General features: G+C 50.9%; 1 protein-coding gene across 8 annotated transcripts in view; it reads right to left on the bottom strand.

The window, feature by feature from the left end:
• The window catches only part of rabgap1l (RAB GTPase activating protein 1-like), a 97,698-nt gene that overhangs the window by 13,683 nt on the left and 65,287 nt on the right, over positions 1 to 18,728 (bottom strand). For 4 of the 8 annotated variants that reach the window (XM_064331340.1, XM_064331343.1, XM_064331342.1 and 1 more), the window contains exons 18-19: positions 14,695 to 14,736; positions 8,286 to 8,414 (exon numbers count right to left, since the gene is read on the bottom strand). In XM_064331340.1, the coding sequence (XP_064187410.1) occupies positions 8,286 to 8,414; positions 14,695 to 14,736 (171 nt within the window). Of the gene's footprint in view, positions 1 to 3,350; positions 6,513 to 8,285; positions 8,415 to 9,464; positions 9,641 to 14,694; positions 14,737 to 18,728 lie in introns of those variants that run through there. The other 4 variants (XM_064331344.1, XM_064331346.1, XM_064331347.1 and 1 more) reach the window with 4 other exon arrangements.

Raw genomic sequence — 18,728 nt, 5'->3', positions numbered from 1 at the left:
CAGGTAAAGCAGAGCAGCACATAAGGTAGATCAGCGGAAACAGAACCCGTGTGGTCACGACTACAGGATAGTGGCCACTCATCACAAAGCGAAGCTACAAGCACACCCAGAGCTATAAATCACACAGTACCCTGCCGCATGGATAATGCTGTATGTTACATAGATGCTAGGTTACACTTTATTTATGTTCAGAGTAGGTCCTTTTCAGGAGGAAGACATTCTGAACTTAAAAACAGCCTATCATTGTCCCTCTGCTATACGTCTCCCTGACAGCTGGCCTATTACGACACAGGAAGGACCCTGTGACGTAACAGGCCATCACCATCGCAACTGCTCAGTGAGCCATGCACAGAAGGGTGCTCTCCAGAGGAAATGGAGACAAGCCGGGTCCCACAGGAACCGTTTGATCCAACTGACTGGGTGTTCCTTCTGTCTTGTAGTTTTCTGTGCGACTCGTATTCAGTTAAAAAAGACACAGGCACTGTCTGAAGGTGCAGCCGTGTGCAAGAGGCCCCTTCCCTCTCATTCTAATACAACTCGGAAACGTGAAGCAGCCCGGAGAACATTAAAATTATCTGGGGAACAAATGTTTAGAATGCCGACTTGTACTTAGGACACTCCAATTATTCCTTCCTTCCTTCCTCCCTGCCAGAGTGAAATTACATTCAGCACACTACTGGAGTCCTAACAGGTTCCCTTAAGGAGAGAAATCTTCCTCCATTTCGGTGCTAAAAATACATAAAAAGCCTGACAGACAGCTGGCGTTTTAATGGAACGCAGTCTCTTATCTTCATCGAGCAGATGTGGCAGAGCAATGCAGGGAAAGAGACGCGCTCCACCAGCTCTAACACCGAGGAGTCGCGGAAAAGGCTGGGCTGCAGCAATACAGGGAACATTCATGACACGGCCGTGTGTCACAGCAAAACTACAATGCAATCAATATGCATAACAAAAATATTTACAAATCCATAAATATAGGCTAGAAGCTAAAAAAGCACAGACACATTGCTTTCTATCTTATTAGGAGCCATTTCTTAATTTGGGCACTTGATGTGACAGCCAAAATATGGTTTTTACTTTCTTTAAATGCTTGCACATATGGTAGTTTTACTTTTGGTTTTAGTCAGCAGTGTCATGAGATGCCTCACATTTGAAACAAAGCAGAGTTACAGCAGGATGGACAGAAGATGGAGGCCCCGAAGGGACAAAAGTAGCATGGAGTGACAGGAAGGAGTGGAAGCTGCCAGAAGGTCCAGGATCATGTGAACTGTACGCTTGTAGAGCAAGCATGCGTCACGTTACCAGAACATGCATCCATTTCGCAGAGAGGCACGTACACTGTGACGACCTGTGTCACACGTGATGGCTCCTTCAGATTTGTGCTTGGCTGAAAAAACTTTGCCGGAGTGTGTTTTCGGATTGCGGTGAGCTGGGGACTCGCACAAAGGAAATGGAATGTACAAAAACACAAAACCACACACTCACAGACGCAGACACAAACACACACACACACACAAACATGCGCACACGCACAAATGCATGCATATTCACGCAGTCGCAGACACACACGCGCAAAAGGATTCAGTCCAGAAAGAGAGCGATTGACGAAAGTGACACAACACACCGATGGCGCTCGTAGCTTAAAGCCCCTCCCCTTCCTGCGGCGCTAGGCCTCAGATGCGGCCGCCGCGGCACCGCTCTGAAGCTCTCGCATGTGGGAGGTCGCTCCAACTGCCACTTCATTTTCGCATTTCGCTTCTTTCCGTACGTTTTTGTATCAGTCACACGCGACCCCGTTTTCCACTGCAGGTCTCACCTCCGCGCAGCCCCCAGCCCAAAGCGTGGCGCAAAAAAACGCACAAACTCACAGACGCAGCCTCGCTTTACACGCGACGCCTGTCAGCGAGCTGCGTCGCCACACCGAAGAGCTGACGTTTCCCCCGGCTCCGCCAGAACAAATCGCATTCAGCGCTCAGCTGAGGACCGTCGCCCAGCAGACTCCACGACCAGGACAGTCACTGGATTCAGTCAAAGGTAAAGCAATCTGAACAAAGTCACAAAAAAAAATAATACTCTAACAATGTCCTGCCTGTGAAAGATTTAATATGAGCCTGGCCATGAGGAGGGGGCCAGAGACCCCATTGACAAACCTGGCCAGTGTTCTCCAGCTCCGCCCCTCCCACTGCTACTGTTACCAAGGTGACAATTGCCCTTTATCCAAGCTCTGCCCGCACCTCATTACACTAAAAATAATGGTTTCATCTAGTTTACATTTCCAAAGAAACACAATTTGGTTTCACTTGGAGAAGGAGACATACTAAATGGTGCAGTAGCAATTTAATACTAGAGGGTTCAACTGAACAGTCATACATAAGTCCAGACCACTTACCAAACACAACCTGCCCTCCCTGGTGCCGTTTCCTTAATGGCATTACATATGACCCTTTAGGCAGACAATAACACTCACACACAACAAGTACATATACACAAACACACACTACATGTTTAGCAACAAACACCCCCCCACCACACACACACACACACATACACAAACACACTTCTACTGCACAAAAGCACCAATTTGAATTCTCTTCCAACCCAGGCAAAGCACTTCACAATTTACATAATCCTTCTCTACAAGTGAACTACGCAGAGTAAGTTCAGGTAAACAGTCATTAATATCAAAGATTTCTACTTACAATAACAGTAAATAGTACACAAATCAACTGCCAATTCAAGCTTTCATTCTCCAATTGCCTTTTAAACACTGAAACTGCAACTCTAATTTGTATTCATAAGCATTTAAGAAAATGGGACACAACACTCAAAAGAATGTTTACACTTAATAACTAATTACATGCACTTGCACATGCACACTAGACCCAGAATAAAGTTTCCTTTGAGTTAAAAATAAAGCCAAAAATGACAAACTGACAGCCTAATTTCATTACCGTCACAGAGCTTAGCTTTCTACACATTTAAAAGAAGGCTGAAAATAGACTAAGCGGCATGAACACACTTCTTTAGGACAGAAGTATAAAAATGTAAGACAAGCACATGCTACCACTAGCGGGCCCTTTACACGCCCACACACACACCCATATACGTACAGAGACACAAACACACGTGGGGAAAAGCACACACACACATGTACCACACACAAACGGAAGTCAAGGTACACACGCAGGATCGAAATGAGACAGACCGCAGTCTACACCGCTGTGAAAAAACAGCAACTCAGTCTCCCATGAGACAAGCGTTTCTACACAAGCATCTGATCTCGTCTTGCTCTGGCCAGCAGAACTGGGAGACCTGTGCCTCCGTAGCGGCAGGTGAAATCCGAGACCTACCACGGGTTTGGGTTTGGAGTCAGCCACCAGGCTGGCCAGGAAGTCCTCCTCGGAGACCTGGTTGATGACGTGGGCGTCATAGGCCACCGTGATAGACACTTCCTCCATCATCTTGGCAGGTGTGAGTGGAGAGGCAAGTCGTCAGAGAGAGTGGAGGCTGGTCTGTCAGGCCCCGGAGAGGGCAGGCTCTGATGACCCCTCACGAATCCGGGCCGGCCCCCTGAGGGCGGGGACAGCAGGACGGGGGGAGGGGACACAGAAACACACCTGTTTTTGTCAGGTGCTGTGCCCAGTTCAGAGAAAAGACTGCTTGTTCTGCTCCTCGATCCACAGAAAGACAAAGCTCGGCTTTCTTCCTCCTCCTGCTCTTTCTTCCTTCTCCTCTTTCTTCCACTGCCGACTGATACCGAAGTTTCTCCTCCTCCAAGCTCAGCTCTCAGTTTCCGTTTTATCAGTGCTCTACAGATAAGCGTGCGCAGATGCAGGACGCCCTTGCGCACGCGCGTGGCGAAGAGGTGCCGGGGACTGGGCTCTACGCCGCACTTCCTGAGCCCGTCAGAGCGGTGGGGTCCCTCCGCCTCGCCTCAGGAGATCCTCCCATCAGCACTCAGTCCTCGCCGATCTCCCTCCAGATCTGCTGCACCTCCCCCACCTCCTCCACCGCCTCTTCCTGTTGTGCAGACAACAGGCTAGTCGCTCCGCCGCAGCCCTCAGTGGCAGCCGCCCCTACCTGAAACTCTGCCCTGGGGGTTTCCACAGAAACTCACTCCTAACAGGTGCAAATGAACGGCCACAAAACCCGAAACCGAGAGCAGCGGCAAGTCCTTCCCAAAAACGCGGTTTTCAGACCTGCAAGGTCCCCTTTCAGCTTTGTACTGCTGCTCTACACTCTTAAGGCTGTGAAATTCCCATTCTTCGGGTTATCCAGCGGGGGTTGTTCCACACACAAAAGCTCTGCTCCCACCCCAGACCAAGCAGGTGCCAGAGAATTCCTGCGCTCCATAAGCTGATTACGGCTCAACTTTACCCCCTTCTGCTCATAAGCAAAATGGAAAGAGCAGAGAAACGCGTCGACTGACCCCCCCCTCGCGTAAATGGCGAAGAGGACAGGCGCCCGTCGACGGGGGACGCGCGAGCGGAAAACGGCGGGCTCCTGCGTCCCCCTCGCGCGGCGTGTGCACGCTGCGGAGGAGACCAGCGTCAGACCCGCTCGCAGATATGATGTAAGCCTTCCTGCGCCGCCCCCGACCCGCTCCACACACACACACACACACACACGCACACACACACACTGACTCACGGCTCTAACCCCCCCGGGAGAGACCAGGCCTCGGTCTGCTCCCCGCGCACGCACAAACAACCTCTGCTTCCCCTCCGCAAGGACAGACAGGCACACGCACAAACACACAGGTTCATCGACAGAACAGGAGGGGGAAGAAAGACCAGGGCTGCTCCTCTGAAGGGAAAGCAGCTAATGGGGAGACGGCAGTCAGAATCCTCGAGTACGAGCCTTCCTTTAGCAGACAGGATGTCACTTCAAAAACCCGCAGCCAAAATCTCAAATCCCAAGATTAGCGTGCAAGCTCATTTCTGTCTCTCGCTCTCTCTCTCTCTCCCCCAGTTCTCTCACGCGTAAGACCCTTTGATCAGCCTTTCGAGAGCAGCTCCTGTGGGGGGGGACCCAGTCAAGCCGCAGACGGAGGAGATGACTCGATGCAGACGGAGCGGTCCGTGGAACAGGCTCCCGCCCCCGGCTCCCCGGCTGGTGGCCGCGCTCACTCTTTATTTCCAAGTCCTCCTCCTCCTCGTATCCGTGACGCTCCGGCCGGGGCGAGGGAACGGAACGGGCGCCAGGCGGCGTACGCTGCAGCGCTCGGTCTCAGCGGCGCAGGTCGCAGAACTATCAAGGCGACGGGCGTCCTGCGTGACCTGCGAGGATCCGGTCCTTGGGTTTGGTATCGCTCTGACAGGCGGGGAGAGACAGAGACGGGCAGACTGAAAGTCTGCAGGCGACGGTCTCGCTGTCTCCCAGTCCTCAGGCGATCGGGCGGTCCGCGTAACGGCCGTCTGTGATGCACACGCCCGCGGGACGAGAGCGAGGAGACGCAACAGAGCCTGCGGCGCAAACAACCAGCCGCGCCCGTTTCATTTCACACCTCCGGCAGCTCAGTCTCCACCCCGGCCAGCGCTGGAGCGTCCAGCAGTCTCCCGCCCACACGGCATGCCAATCAAGAGAGACAGGAAGGGGGAGAGAGAGAGAGGGAGGGAGGGGGAGGGGGAGAGAGAGAGAGAGGGAGGGGGAGGGGGAGAGAGAGAGAAACCCAGTCCTTTTCCAAGTGTATACACAGGTGCGGTGTAGGTAGGCAGTGTCCTTTCCTCCACAGATAGCCGTTTCGGATTTCGGAGCAGAACTCTGACAAACAGCGAGTGCACACGCCTTTCTAGCAGAGAGAGCGTCCACGTCCTTATTCTCCTTTCCCTGCGTTTTGCTGACTCATTCTCACACAGCGGTCCAATGCACCTGTTCACCGCCCCTCATGCAGGTAGGAATTTCCCCCACAATGCTTTGCTCAGCTCTCCCGCTGCTTGCTCTCGCTCACTCGGGGCCATAGAGGGAGTCTAGTCAACTTCCCTTCCTGACAGCTGACACACAAGTGAGAGAGAAGGACAACCAGGGAAAGTTTTTTTTCACGTGTTGCACAACTTCCCTCAAGACACCTCCTCCTTTTTACACACACAGAAAACGCACGTGTGCGCGCACGCACACACACACACACACACACACACACAGAAGGGTCTAAGATAAAGGCGTGTACAGGAATGGTTCTCCACATAATACAGACACTGTCACTTCTGTGGGTGTGTGTGTGTGTGTGTGCGTGTGTAGTTTATGTATGTGTGCTTTATTCTATCGCTGTTCCCATGTGACCATGACAGAGTGTAATTTCCAGGCTGCTGCTCCTGCTGCTGCTGATAACCCAGCTGTGGGGTAAGGCTAAAGCCACACTGACAGCAGCTCAGATGACTGGAGCACAGAGCGTACATTACCAGCAGCTCTTTCCTCCAAGGTTTTATTTCTCTCTTTTTTCAAATAAAACGTGGAAACCATGGAAACGGGCTAAGCCGTGACTGCTTCGGGTGTAAAATAAGACATTTTGTTTCCTTGTACTTTCACAGGAATATTACCGCTGATAACAGAGTGCTACACAACACTGCTTTGTCTCTTTTCAAAATCAGTTGTTGAACGTATCTGTAATGTAGCAGAGTAAGAGAGACAAATCTAATCACCAAATGGACACTGCAGTCAATGCTAAGGTCCAGCCAACCAAGAAGCTTTCCCACAGTGTGTGAGACAATGAGAACAAGCAAAGGAGAGGAGAAAGAGGATGTTGAAAGATAAGAGAGAGAGAGTGAGGGAGGGTATTGAAAGAGAGAGAGGGAGAAAGGGAGAGGGAGGGAGGAAGCCACAGAGGAGTGAGATTGGACTTGGGAGTGTCATATCGCTGCCATCTCTCTCATGACTCTCCTAAGCTTTCTGAGCCTGCAGCCAGTACCCCTCCCTCTGAGACCCCACACACAGGCAGGCTGGTGGGCCGCCCCGCCCCGCAGCCCCCCCTGCTGACGTTTGGGGAGAGGTGACTCTAATCCCTCTTTCCAGCGGCGACGGTGCCTGAGAGGCTTAATGAATGATTCGGAGCCCTGAGGTCGAGGCCACGCTAGAGGAATGTGTGTGCTGGTATTCAGCCTTGAACCCCTGGTGCTTCTCTCCCATCTCTGTGTGGAACCCAGGGCCTGCTCTGGGCTCCTGTGGACATGCTGTATTCCCAGAACACCTCCAGTACAGACAGACATACACACACACACACAAACTCACACATGCACACACACACACACACACACACACACACACACTCACACAAATTCACAGACACACACACACACACGGAGCATGTGATCAAAGGCTCCTGGAGTCACAGAGAGGCGATGTGGAAACAGAGGGCTATTAAGAAAGGATAATTAAAATAAGCTCTTCTCTAGGCGTGTGTTGCGGCAGAACGCAGTCACACCCTCCTGCGGTTACAGCTATGAGCTGCAAGGAGGGGCACGCCCTCTTAATGACCCCACGCCGGGTCCCTGTACGGGATCATCCTACGGCGGGATCGTCTAAGCCCCTCTGAGCTAGAGAGCCGCCTAAAAACGCCCCGTGGGGCCCTCTCAGGGCGCTGTCATAACTCACAGAGGAGAGGCGGTAACACTCTCAGTGAGGAAGCACACACCAGCAAAAAATCTAAAGACAGGAAGACGCATAAAACAGAGAAGAGCTTAGGGCTGCTGTGTGGCGCGGTCTGCTAAAGCAGGGTTCCAGCGCGTGGGTGGGCTTGCAGGACTGGTATGGAATTTGGGCAGCGCCCCCTGCTGCCTGGCTGGTAGCACCACGTGAGGATGTGCGTTTGGCTGTAGCGTCGCCCAGGGAGGGGAGGGTTCGAGTGGGAATGACAGCGCTCACTGCACGACAGCGCCCCCTGCTGGTCGACCCGAGGCCCGCAACCACGCCAGTTAAACCGTCCGGGAAGAGTCCTCCTCAAACTCGAGCCTGCTGAGGCTGACGCCACATGCATTTGCAGGAGAGCACATGATTGTCTGTGCTAACACAAATCAGCACCGGAGGTGGCAGAGCTTTGCCGTGTGACTGGGCTTTCCAAAAAAAGGTGGGTAAAAGTAAAAAAAAGAAACCCTTGCACGTACATGCGTGCATACACAATTTGATATATATTTTTACATATATTATTGTACATTAGCATTCATTGCCATTGACGGTCACTTCGCCCAATGCCCCCTGCATTGGGCGGAAATGTGTTTTTGGAGGCGTGACCATGAGGCCCTCTCTTGATTGGACACTGGACCGTAATAGGAGGCGTGACCGCAAGCTCCTACCTTGATATTGCACGCCTGCTCCATGAGTCTCCGGGCGTTCTCCGCTGCGCGGTACCGCTTGGGCAGCTGCACCCGGAAAAACTTCAGAGCCCCCTCGAAATCTGCCTGCAGCAGGTCCTCCTTGGAGGTCTGCACTCAGACCAAGGGGGAGAGAAAGAGAGAGAGAGAGGATTTCATGTAGCAGAAAAGAACTTAGAGCTTTACAGAGTCATGTGGGAAGAAGCATCATTTAACCCTTTGAAGAGTAGGTTTTTAGAATGTTTTTTCAAAACTGTAATTCAGTGTTCTAGAACTCAGTAGTGATTGTTACACCGGCATTAGAATGTTCAGTTAAGATCATTCTAATCACGTCTGTGATCTGACACCTTAAAGGTTTAAATATTATAAAGCACTGGCTCTGCAGCCAAGACGTTCAACATGAATTCAGCCGCTAACAAGACGGATAGGTTCCCTGGTGTGGAGTCCTCTGCTGGTTACCGCCAATTAGCGGATGGGTCAAAGCTGGAGCTGGGAGGGAAGGCTAAATGGGATAAAATGTCAATCCCCTTTTAATTACCTCGAGTGGGTGAAGAGCCTGCCCTCGTTTACACTCCCCGCTATTGGCCGCGTCCTGTAATTTATTACATCGCGAAGTAATGGGGCTTCGCCCCGCACCAGTCTGTCAGCACGCTCGCTGGGACAGACCCCATTATGAGACTTCATCACAGTCCAAATGAAAACAAATACGAACTCCACCATCAACATAATCAGCCAGCCAGCTGCGCGGCTGCTCCTTATCCCGAGGCACAGGCCACGCAAATAAATCACAGCCAGCTCTTCCGGTCGACCGTGTTACTGCACCTGCGACAAAAGATAACAGCGCCACCTCATGGCACGTAAATATAAGTGCACCTAAAAGGTCTGAAAGCTCTGAGGCGTTATTTACATTCCTGCTTTCGAACATATTCAGTGATATCTAATCAGTGGAGTAAGCCATGCACATCATCACACAAGCTCCTTAATGCCAAGCAACAAAGCACTGCACTGCACTACGCCTGTGAAGAAAACGCAAATAATGGTTTGATAAGTGAAATTCAAATGATGAAAAGCACAAGCCTGAACGCGGCTGAACGCGGTAGAGAAACGCGGTTCGGCGCGGCGCGGGGCACAGACGAGCCGGGCCGGCCGCGGAGCCCTCACCGCCAGCAGCCGCGGGACGAAGAGCCGGTGGCCCATGGCCAGGAGCCCCATGACCCGGCAGGCGCAGTCCGTCGCCGGGCCCTTCTCCTCCCCGGCGCCGCCCTCCTCCCCCTGCTGCACCGCCCGGGGCAGCCCGGGGGGGCAGGGCGGGGGCGGAGGGGCCGGGGGGAGACCCTTGTCGGGGGCCAGGATGCGGGGGGGCTCCAGCGTGCCGGACGACTCTGGGGCCGGCCGGGCTCCGGCGCTCGGGTCGGGCTGGGCCACGGCGAAGTCCGGAGAGGGCGCAGCTCCTTCTTTTTTTTTTCTTCTTTTCTTATTTTTGGTTTATCAGCAAAGTCAGATACAGAATGTAACGGCGGCGGGCGACCTTTCCAGCCGTGACAGTCCCGCCCCAGGCCAGAGTCACAGCGCGGGGAGGGACGGAGAGGGGAGGCTCAGGGCAGCACGGACGGAAACCTGTCACGCGTTTTGGAACGGAGCTCCTCGCCCACTCCGCCGTCGGTGCACCTGAGAGCGTCCAGCGAGAGGCGGCGCCGATGACCCCGCGCTTCTACCCATGCCAGCGTCGGCGGTGGGGTCCACCCACAGTCCGGATGGGGGGGGGGGGGGCAGGGTTCGGCTACATGGCTGAGCGTGCCGACCGGCCCTGGTGGAAGTTGGCGGGGGGGCGGGGGGAGGGGGGAAGCCACAACACGCCGTTGCCCGTTTCTCCGCCCCGGCTGTCAGAGCGCCTGCCTTTTGGCCTCCAAACGCATTCCCGCGTGAGATCCCTCCGCTCGGTCTCTGCCTCACTGTCCTACTCCTCCTCCCCGAAATTTCAAATGAATAAGCTGTTGCCTAGCAACAGAGGAGAGGAGGCGCGCGGCTGCGGAGGAGGGAGACGGCAGGCGACGGAGCATCTCCCTCTGAACTCTCCTCCCCGGCTCTCCGCTGAGCCCCTGCACTCCAGGGTCACCGCGGCCCGGAAACGCACGGGGGCCACGCGGCGGGACGCGGGCGCATCCAACCCCGCGTCGCCGGGTTATTACACCGAGCCTGCCGATTGGATCCCAGCCACGCGGGTCCGGGGGACGAGCTCCTGGGCGAGGGAGGGAGAGCGGCTCATCGGCGGAGCCGGGCGTCCGGCGGCGGGCTGAGCAGGCGCGGCTCCCGAGCGAACGCGCTCACCGGCGGAGCCCCGACGGGCGGCGGGCTGAGCAGGCGCGGCTCGGCTGCGCAAACACACGTCCGGCTGATCGGTAACCCGGAAACCGGCTCCGGCGCGGCTGTCCGCTATCCGCGACCCGTCACTCGCGGTCCCATCACACCCGCGGGGCGCCGGGAGGACCCTCCGCGCTTCATCCAGGTCTCGGAGAGAACGAGAGCCGGCCCCAGGCTCAGCGCAGACGCTCAGTTATTATTATTTTTCTCTCTAAAAGAAGAGAGCGCAGTCCATGTTTGGCAGTTCCGGCTGATTTCTGTTCGCAGCGCTCGAAATCGCTGAGGGAGAATAAGATGTCGGAAGCCCTTTTAAAAAGCGTCGGGTAAAAGGGAGCAGAATTCCGGTCGGCGGAGCCCCCAGGCGCTCGCGTTTGCTTCCGCTCCTCGGCGCGGGCCTGACCCTCGCTACACCGCTCGCTACGCCGCTCGCTACGCCGCTCGCTAAGCTCCAGCGCACAGGACTGGGCTGGGGAGGAGACGGAGAGCGACAGGGAGAGAGAGAGAGAGAGCACGAGAGAGAACAAGAGAGAGAGCGCGAGAGAGAGCGCGAGAGAGAACGAGAGAGAGGAAGAGAGAGAGTGGGAACGTGAGAAAGCGAGGGAGAAAGAGAGAGGGAGAGGATGGCGAGGCTGCTGATGCTGTGCTAGAAATCGCGGGGGAGAGGAGGAGGAGGATGAGGAGGAGGAGCGCGGGGGGGGGGGGGCAAGGCCAGGGGTCCGCAGGCAGGCTGCGCTGATGAGCTCATGGTAGACATCCCTGAAAACGTGACCGGCCCCCGCTCACCACTGCTGCTAAGCGCTGCCGTGTGCTCTGAACGGGCAATGGGAGGGGGAGGCGGGGGGGGAGGGCGGCCTCTGGGGAGAATGCCGTAATGGACAGCCAATAGGAAAGAGGCAGTGCAACCCCCAACTCCCCCTCCCTCTCTCACACTCGCTCTGCCCCCCTTCCTCAAACACACATTCTCACTTCACCTCCTGTCCTCGCGGTATCTCCCCCAAACAGCCTCTCTCTCTCTCTCTTTCTCTCGCTCTCTCTTTCTCTCTATCTCTCTCTCTTTCTCTCCCTCTCGCTCATTTCAATGTAGACTGGCTTTATCGGCATAACAGGACTGTTCTGTTTTGGGCAGAGGCTCTTAGAATCACGCAATATGATGCAACACATTAGCATGGAGGCATGATACAGAATAGGAGAGCAGTAATACATAATATTGTGGCATTCCCTTCCTCAGTAATACCCCTTCACCCCCAAACACTGACAATATGCTGAGTGTCTCATTATGCTAATTATGCTAATTACGTCCAGCATCATAAATAAGCATCTCTCTCACCTTTTTAAGAGGAAAAACCAATATCAGAGGCTTGTTAACTTGAAAGCTTAGTTAATATCATGCTTCATTATCATTTACAATATACTCTAAATAAGGAATAAATATACAGCAGTGTTTAGCATGAACCAAATCCAAACTAATAATTTTTAAAAATATTTTTCTCAGGAAAATACAACATAATCCTAACAATTCTTTAAATAATCCCAACAATAGTGCAAGAAGGCAGCTTTTATCTTGTTCCAAGCACTCTCTTTGCATGAGGTCACTTCAGAAATTGAATTCTAATTTAGATAATGACATCAGGAAAATGAAACTGAAAAGACTACTGCTTGCTGTTTTTCTCAAGTCTAACTGCACACAAACCCCATATTTAGTCTTCAAAGAGACCATTCCGGATGGAGCATATTCACTTTGTATAGTGCATCAGCGAACCACAACTCTGGCTGCTGAAGATAAACTCAAATATGGTGGGACTAGTTGTCTATCACACGGTTGTGTTTGGTTGTGTTTCTCACTCCGCAGTTCAGGGCAGGTCTAAATGCTTTCATGTTCATAAAGACCTTCGACTTTTCTGGAAGAGTCACATCTCAACCAGATCAATTATCCTCACAAACTCTAATCCCCTACACCTAAAAGAACTCCAAAGAAATTATTATTTCTTATTAATAATAACAGGAACATCACATTTTATCTGGATAAACGTAACTTTCGACATAACAACTAGCATACTCTATACTGAAAGCTACTTTATATTGTGCAATCCAAGATAACATATGGAGTAAGATGTTTCACTTAAAATGTGAAACTTGATGGTAGCGTTCCCTTGTGTGCGGTTCTCTCTTTCACTCCTATAATAGAGCACTGCATAAACAGGTTACAGCGTGTAAAAGGTAAAAGCATCCGCAGTGCAAGCCTGTGAACAGCAGCGAACGAAAACGCAAATGGCAAAATGATCCCACTTCCATCAGCATCTTGGTTAAAGTGCACATATCAGTCATTCAACTTAGATATTAATTAATTGCATTCATTAATTCAGTAATTCAGATAATGGTATAACTGTACAGCACGTCATACGTCCAAACATCTCAATAAAAGTTTCAAAATGTTACAGACATGATTAAAGCCGCCATCCACCTCATATCTCATCCATGTATCGATTGCCATGCTCGCTAATGTTTATTTGTATCTTAAAGTGAGATTCTAAAAAAAAAAAAAAAAAAAAAAAACTTAAATTTAGCATCTGCGATGGAGACGGTGATAACCGCAGTTGAACCGCACACGCGGCTCATTTCCGTCCGCAGTCAGAGATGTGAGAGGTAGCGAATGCAGCGCGTGGATCTGAATCAGAAGAGACCGGCGTCTGAAAGCGCTCCTGGCTGGGACGGCTCAAATCGGCCGACGCAAGCGAGACACACGTTCATAACAAAAATAACGTCCGGCTGCAGGCCGTTGAGAAACTGCCGCACGGCACCGAGCCGACGTGTTTCCGGTGGAAATGCTGTAAGGCTATCCGCCGCGTCTCACCCACTGCACTGTATCATGCCTGCGATATCAATGGAGCAACAGCTTCATTGGCATTTCAGAAGTAATGACACAGAGCAGGATGCTGCATCATCCAAACAACAGCGCCGCTGCTGCGACTCGTGATCAATGCGACCGCAGAGATGGTATCAACACGCCGCTGATCACCATCGAATGCTGAGGACGCCGCGATGCATGTCTCCAATATCGCAGTATCGCTTCGGATACATCGCCACATCTGTTATTGTTCCCTCCTGCCCGTTGCAAACCGAAACTGTTAAAAAATTCTTCGGATTAGCATCCGAAAGCACTGGCCAGCCTGCATCTCGAGTATTAACAGCTGCTCTTCTGCACACAAAGTACAGGGAATTGCCAATGACACAATGCCATCCAATCTACGGCTGCTTAAAAACCACTCATCCGGTAGGAGGCATCATTATCCGATTTACAGGAAAGTGAATTACGCCATAATGGCTAGCCAACATCTCAGCAAAGACCCTTAACTTTATCTTAATTTCGCTTAATGTTACATTTGTGTTCCATTTATGTTCCTGGGCAATGTTTATGCAGAGCTGGGGAAACATATATCCTCTGATAAAGGATAATAAACTTGAATGTTGATCAGGCTGGAAAATTTGTCAACCATATCAACTCATTTATTTATGCATATAAATATGCATTAACAAACCATGAGGGTGTACATCCGTTAAAAAAGCATTTTTAATATCCATATTGGACAGTGAAGCCAACGTTCTGCAGGTCAGGTTACTGTTTGTCCACAGGTGGGGTCTGTTCCAGAAATTATAGTTGTGACTATTGGGCAGGGAAGAATGTTGCATTCTACACATTTCAGTATTAAAATATACACTTAACTGATACTCCAGTCTAATGATTCTGAGTTCGTCTTGAAACAGTGTTATATCACTGTAACACTTCCTATGACCAGCAGAGGGAGGCACCATCCCAATAATATCCCTTGCCCATTTCACAATGCTCCCTGTACAACAAAATCACAGACAGAACAGTTAAAGGGCTCTTTTTCTATGTCTGAATTACCCAGTGAGAATGAAACCACCCAAAACCATCCCCAAGGGGAAAGATGAAATCTGTTGTGTGAAGACGGCGACACTAATGATAAAATGTAACAAAGGCAATCTTCATTATCCGTGAGACGAATCTTACCTTGAGGAGAGCCAGGGCAACATTAAAGATGATGCTTAGCCCCTAAAGGAGAAAAAGGAGAACAAGTGAGAAAATGCGCCGTTTTAACTTCAAATGAAGTGTTTTCAAGTACAAGAGCAAATACACCTTGCATACAGTTACATCCAGCAAAACTGAATTGCTCTCTGAAAGTGAACAATTTTCATTTGCTGAATATCCATTCAATTACAAGTCAAGTAGAAAAGCAATTTGTCCCAGTAGCTGTAGTCTGTGAACATGGATATGGCCTAATGTCTGAAACTTAACGAGTCGTTCATGAAGGAGCTGATAAAGCTACTTCTGCTGTCTGGTACAGTAACTGTGCTTTGCCTGTGAGACGCTCAATAAGGCATCCCGAGGCACTTAAACTCGGCGCGGCGGAGAGGTAATCACTGAAATGAATGAGAGAGGCTCTGAGGGACGCGCAGTCACACATACAAAATGGCAGCCGGCTGGACAGACGGAGAGCGACGGAGGGGCGCAGACGTCAGACGGACAGACGGAGGGACGGACAGAGCCGGGGGGCGGAGGGGGGAGGGGAGAGGGGAGAGGGGGTGGGGAGGGGGGGGAGCAGGTCGCCTCTCCGCAGTGCGCGGCGGCGGTGCCGAAGTCGGCTCCGCATGGGAACACCGGTCTCCTCCGCCGCTCAGACAATCCGTTCACATGGCAACACCGCGCTATAAATATCCCCCCCTGCTCTATTAATAACCCGGGGAAGAGCCTCCCCGTTCAGGCGGGCCCTAGATGGCGCTAGGGAGCCGGGGAGGCCAGGCGGCGAGCGACCGCAGCTAGCGGGGTGAGGGTGGGCGTGGGGGAGGGGGGGTTCCATCAACACACTTTCACACACGTGTCACCAGATCGCGAGGGAGATTCGGCATGCGTGACAGGAGGGACTGCTGTAATGCAGAGGCATGCACACACAAAGGCATAACCGTGAACACATATGCACACATAAACACTCTCTCTCCCCCTCTTACTTCATGGTCGCACGCTCATACATACTGCAGGCTCATACAGACATGCACGCATGCACGCACGCACACAAAGGCATACCCAGGCACATACACGTTCACATACACATGCACAAATACACACATATACACAAACACATACTGTATATGTGCACACACATGCAAACAGCTATACACGGGCACAAATGTGCAGCAGGCATCATTTGCACATGTGCATAAACACACATCCAAATGGACCTACCTGCACTCATACAAATGCATGCACGCATGCACACACTGACTGACCCACACACATGCACGCACACACAGTGTGATGGTCTCTGCTGGGCCAGGGCATCGCTGGCACTCAGCAATGCCAGTGTGTCTAACAAGCACACAACATCACCAGTGAGATGGGCACAGGAGATCAGGAGCAGATGAGATAACCAACAAAAAAAGATAAGGCAGGGAGGGATAAACAAGGAGATTTACATGAAAGACAACAAGAACAAGAGACAAAGACAAAAAGGGAGGGAGAGAGGAAGTGAGACAGACAGAGAGAGATGGAGCGAGAGAGCGAGCGAGAGAGAGAGAGAGAGAGGTGTTGAAGAAGCCCAAAGTCCTAAAGAGCAGATTCCCATCATGCAGTTCACTGAGTAAGAGACGCAGCAGAAACTTTTAATTGCACTGCCCCAGGCTGGTGAGAGCGAAAGAGAGGAGGGAAGCAAGACAAACACACAGAGCGGAGGTGGGGAAAAGGAAGTGCCCCTGACCCGTGTGGGGACGGGTCAGAGTCCCAGGGCGCGCGCGCGGAGATTCTGAGACTCCCAGGCACCCCGGCTAAGCCCACAGGCTTTTAGCCCTAAAGTGGCCTGAGTGCCGAAAGCCACCGCCGCCCGGCGATGTATGCCGCTGCTCACTGGTCCAGCGCGCACAGCAACCGCGCTAACGCTGTAACGACCGCGGCTGCGCGTAGCGCGTCCCTCCAGAACCACGCCTCGTCACAGAGCCAGGAAGCACGTACAACTGGAGCTACAGCGCACCGCGAATGCCGCGCGTTAAAGAGAGCGACAGCGTCAGCGACCCATCACAGTACAGAATGCGTCACAAAGGACAGCTCCACATCACGTGACTGCACTGCATGTTCAGCTGCCGCACGTATAGCGAAAGATTACTGTCTGTGTGATTCCGCGTCAGTGAAGGCTTGCCGTCTGTGAGGCAGTCGCTGTGTCAGTAGTACTGTAGTAAAGTATCACTGCATGTGCAACTGCCAGTGTTACTACAGGATTACAGTGGGTGGCTGTCACTGCTGGTAAAAGATTACTGAAGTAAGATCACTGTATGTGTGTCTGCCAGTGTAACTAAAGGATTACAGTGTGTGTGGCTATCACTGGTTTAGTAAGATTACTGTATGTGTGACTGCCAGTGTAACTAAAGGATTACAGTGTGTGTGGCTGTCACTGGTTTAGTAAGATTACTGTATGTGTGACTGCCAGTGTAACTAAAGGATTACAGTGTGTGTGGCTATCACTGGTTTAGTAAGATTACTGTAGTAAAAGATTACTGTATGTGTGACTGCTGGTGAGAGTAAAGGATTACAGTGTGCTGCTGTCACTGTTAGTGAAAGATTACTGTATGTGTGACTGCCAGAGTTATTATAGGATTACTGTGTGTGTGTCTGTCACTGTTAGTGAAAGATTACCGTATGTGTGTCTGCCAGTGTTACTAAAGGATTACTGTGTGTGGCTGCCACTGTTAGCAAAAGATTACTGCAGTAAAAATGACTGTATGTGTGTCTGTCACAGTTAGCAGATGATTACTGCAGTAAAAATGACTGTATGTGTGTCTGTCACAGTTAGCAGATGATTACTGCAGTAAAAATGACTGTATGTGTGTCTGTCACAGTTAGCAAAAGATTACTGCAGTAAAAATGACTGTATGTGTGTCTGTCACAGTTAGCAGGTGATTACTGCAGTAAAAATGACTGTATGTGTGTCTGTCACAGTTAGCAGATGATTACTGCAGTAAAAATGACTGTATGTGTGTCTGTCACAGTTAGCAGATGATTACTGCAGTAAAAATGACTGTATGTGTGTCTGTCACAGTTAGCAGATGATTACTGCAGTAAAAATGACTGTATGTGTGTCTGTCACAGTTAGCAGATGATTACTGCAGTAAAAATGACTGTATGTGTGTCTGTCACAGTTAGCAGATGATTACTGCAGTAAAAATGACTGTATGTGTGTCTGTCACAGTTAGTGAAAGATTACTGCAGTAAAAATGACTGTATGTGTGTCTGTCACAGTTAGCAGATGATTACTGCAGTAAAAATGACTGTATGTGTGTCTGTCACAGTTAGTGAAAGATTACTGCAGTAAAAATGACTGTATGTGTGTCTGTCACAGTTAGCAGATGATTACTGCAGTAAAAATGACTGTATGTGTGTCTGTCACAGTTAGCAGATGATTACTGCAGTAAAAATGACTGTATGTGTGTCTGTCACAGTTAGTGAAAGATTACTGCAGTAAAAATGACTGTATGTGTGTCTGTCACAGTTAGCAGATGATTACTGCAGTAAAAATGACTGTATGTGTGTCTGTCACAGTTAGCAGATGATTACTGCAGTAAAAATGACTGTATGTGTGTCTGTCACAGTTAGCAGATGATTACTGCAGTAAAAATGACTGTATGTGTGTCTGTCACAGTTAGCAGATGATTACTGCAGTAAAAATGACGGTATGTGTGTCTGTCACAGTTAGTGAAAGATTACTGCAGTAAAAATGACTGTATGTGTGTCTGTCACAGTTAGCAGATGATTACTGCAGTAAAAATGACTGTATGTGTGTCTGTCACAGTTAGCAGATGATTACTGCAGTAAAAATGACTGTATGTGTGTCTGTCACAGTTAGCAGATGATTACTGCAGTAAAAATGACTGTATGTGTGTCTGTCACAGTTAGCAGATGATTACTGCAGTAAAAATGACTGTATGTGTGTCTGTCACAGTTAGCAGATGATTACTGCAGTAAAAATGACTGTATGTGTGTCTGTCACAGTTAGCAGATGA

This window comes from Anguilla rostrata, chromosome 4 (genome assembly GCF_018555375.3).
Source record: "Anguilla rostrata isolate EN2019 chromosome 4, ASM1855537v3, whole genome shotgun sequence".
NCBI lineage: Eukaryota > Metazoa > Chordata > Actinopteri > Anguilliformes > Anguillidae > Anguilla > Anguilla rostrata.
The sequence above is the reverse complement of the archived record's forward strand: the minus strand, read 5'-3'. Positions and strand labels throughout refer to the sequence as shown.